The sequence below is a fragment of the Myotis davidii genome, unplaced genomic scaffold (genome assembly GCF_000327345.1).
Source record: "Myotis davidii unplaced genomic scaffold, ASM32734v1 scaffold826, whole genome shotgun sequence".
Classification (NCBI taxonomy): domain Eukaryota; kingdom Metazoa; phylum Chordata; class Mammalia; order Chiroptera; family Vespertilionidae; genus Myotis; species Myotis davidii.
This window is the reverse complement of record NW_006297142.1, coordinates 1,254,293-1,254,673: the sequence shown is the minus strand read 5'-3', so window position 1 is coordinate 1,254,673 and position 381 is coordinate 1,254,293. Positions and strand designations below refer to the sequence as shown.

The 381-nt window shown below is 67.7% G+C and overlaps 1 protein-coding gene across 1 annotated transcript in view; it reads right to left on the bottom strand.

The window, feature by feature from the left end:
- Positions 1–381, bottom strand: part of TAF6L (TATA-box binding protein associated factor 6 like) — a gene marked incomplete at its 5' end in the record, with an annotated part of 8,763 nt that extends 8,382 nt beyond the window's left edge. Inside the window, one exon of the mRNA XM_006772796.1 lies at positions 301–381. Coding sequence (XP_006772859.1) covers positions 301–381 — 81 coding nt within the window. The remainder of the gene's footprint in view (positions 1–300) is intronic.

Genomic DNA, 381 nt, shown 5'->3' with positions numbered 1-381 from the left:
GATTCCAGCTCTGCTCGTGGGCAGAAACACCCAGCGCCGCGGTCCCTCTGTGCCTTGGCTTCTCACACGCGGCACGTGAACAGGCACCTGCCGGGCTGGCCAGCGGGCTGCTGCGAGGAGCACAGGAGAGGATGCCCAGACCTGCTGTCTGCCGGAAGCCCAGGTTAGAAGGGGAGCCCTGGGAGGGACAGGACGCCCTCCAAGCACAGGGCAGGCGCCCGGTATGTTTGGTGAGTAAACCCCTGTGTGAGGGGGGGAGGGGTAGGAAGGAGAGCTGCGGGTGGGGAGTGGGGTGCGCACCTGGGTGGCCTCTCTGAGCCGGTAGCACACGTCCTCTGCGAGCAGGGCCGCCACCTCGTCGCTCAGCTCCAGGCCCGTGCT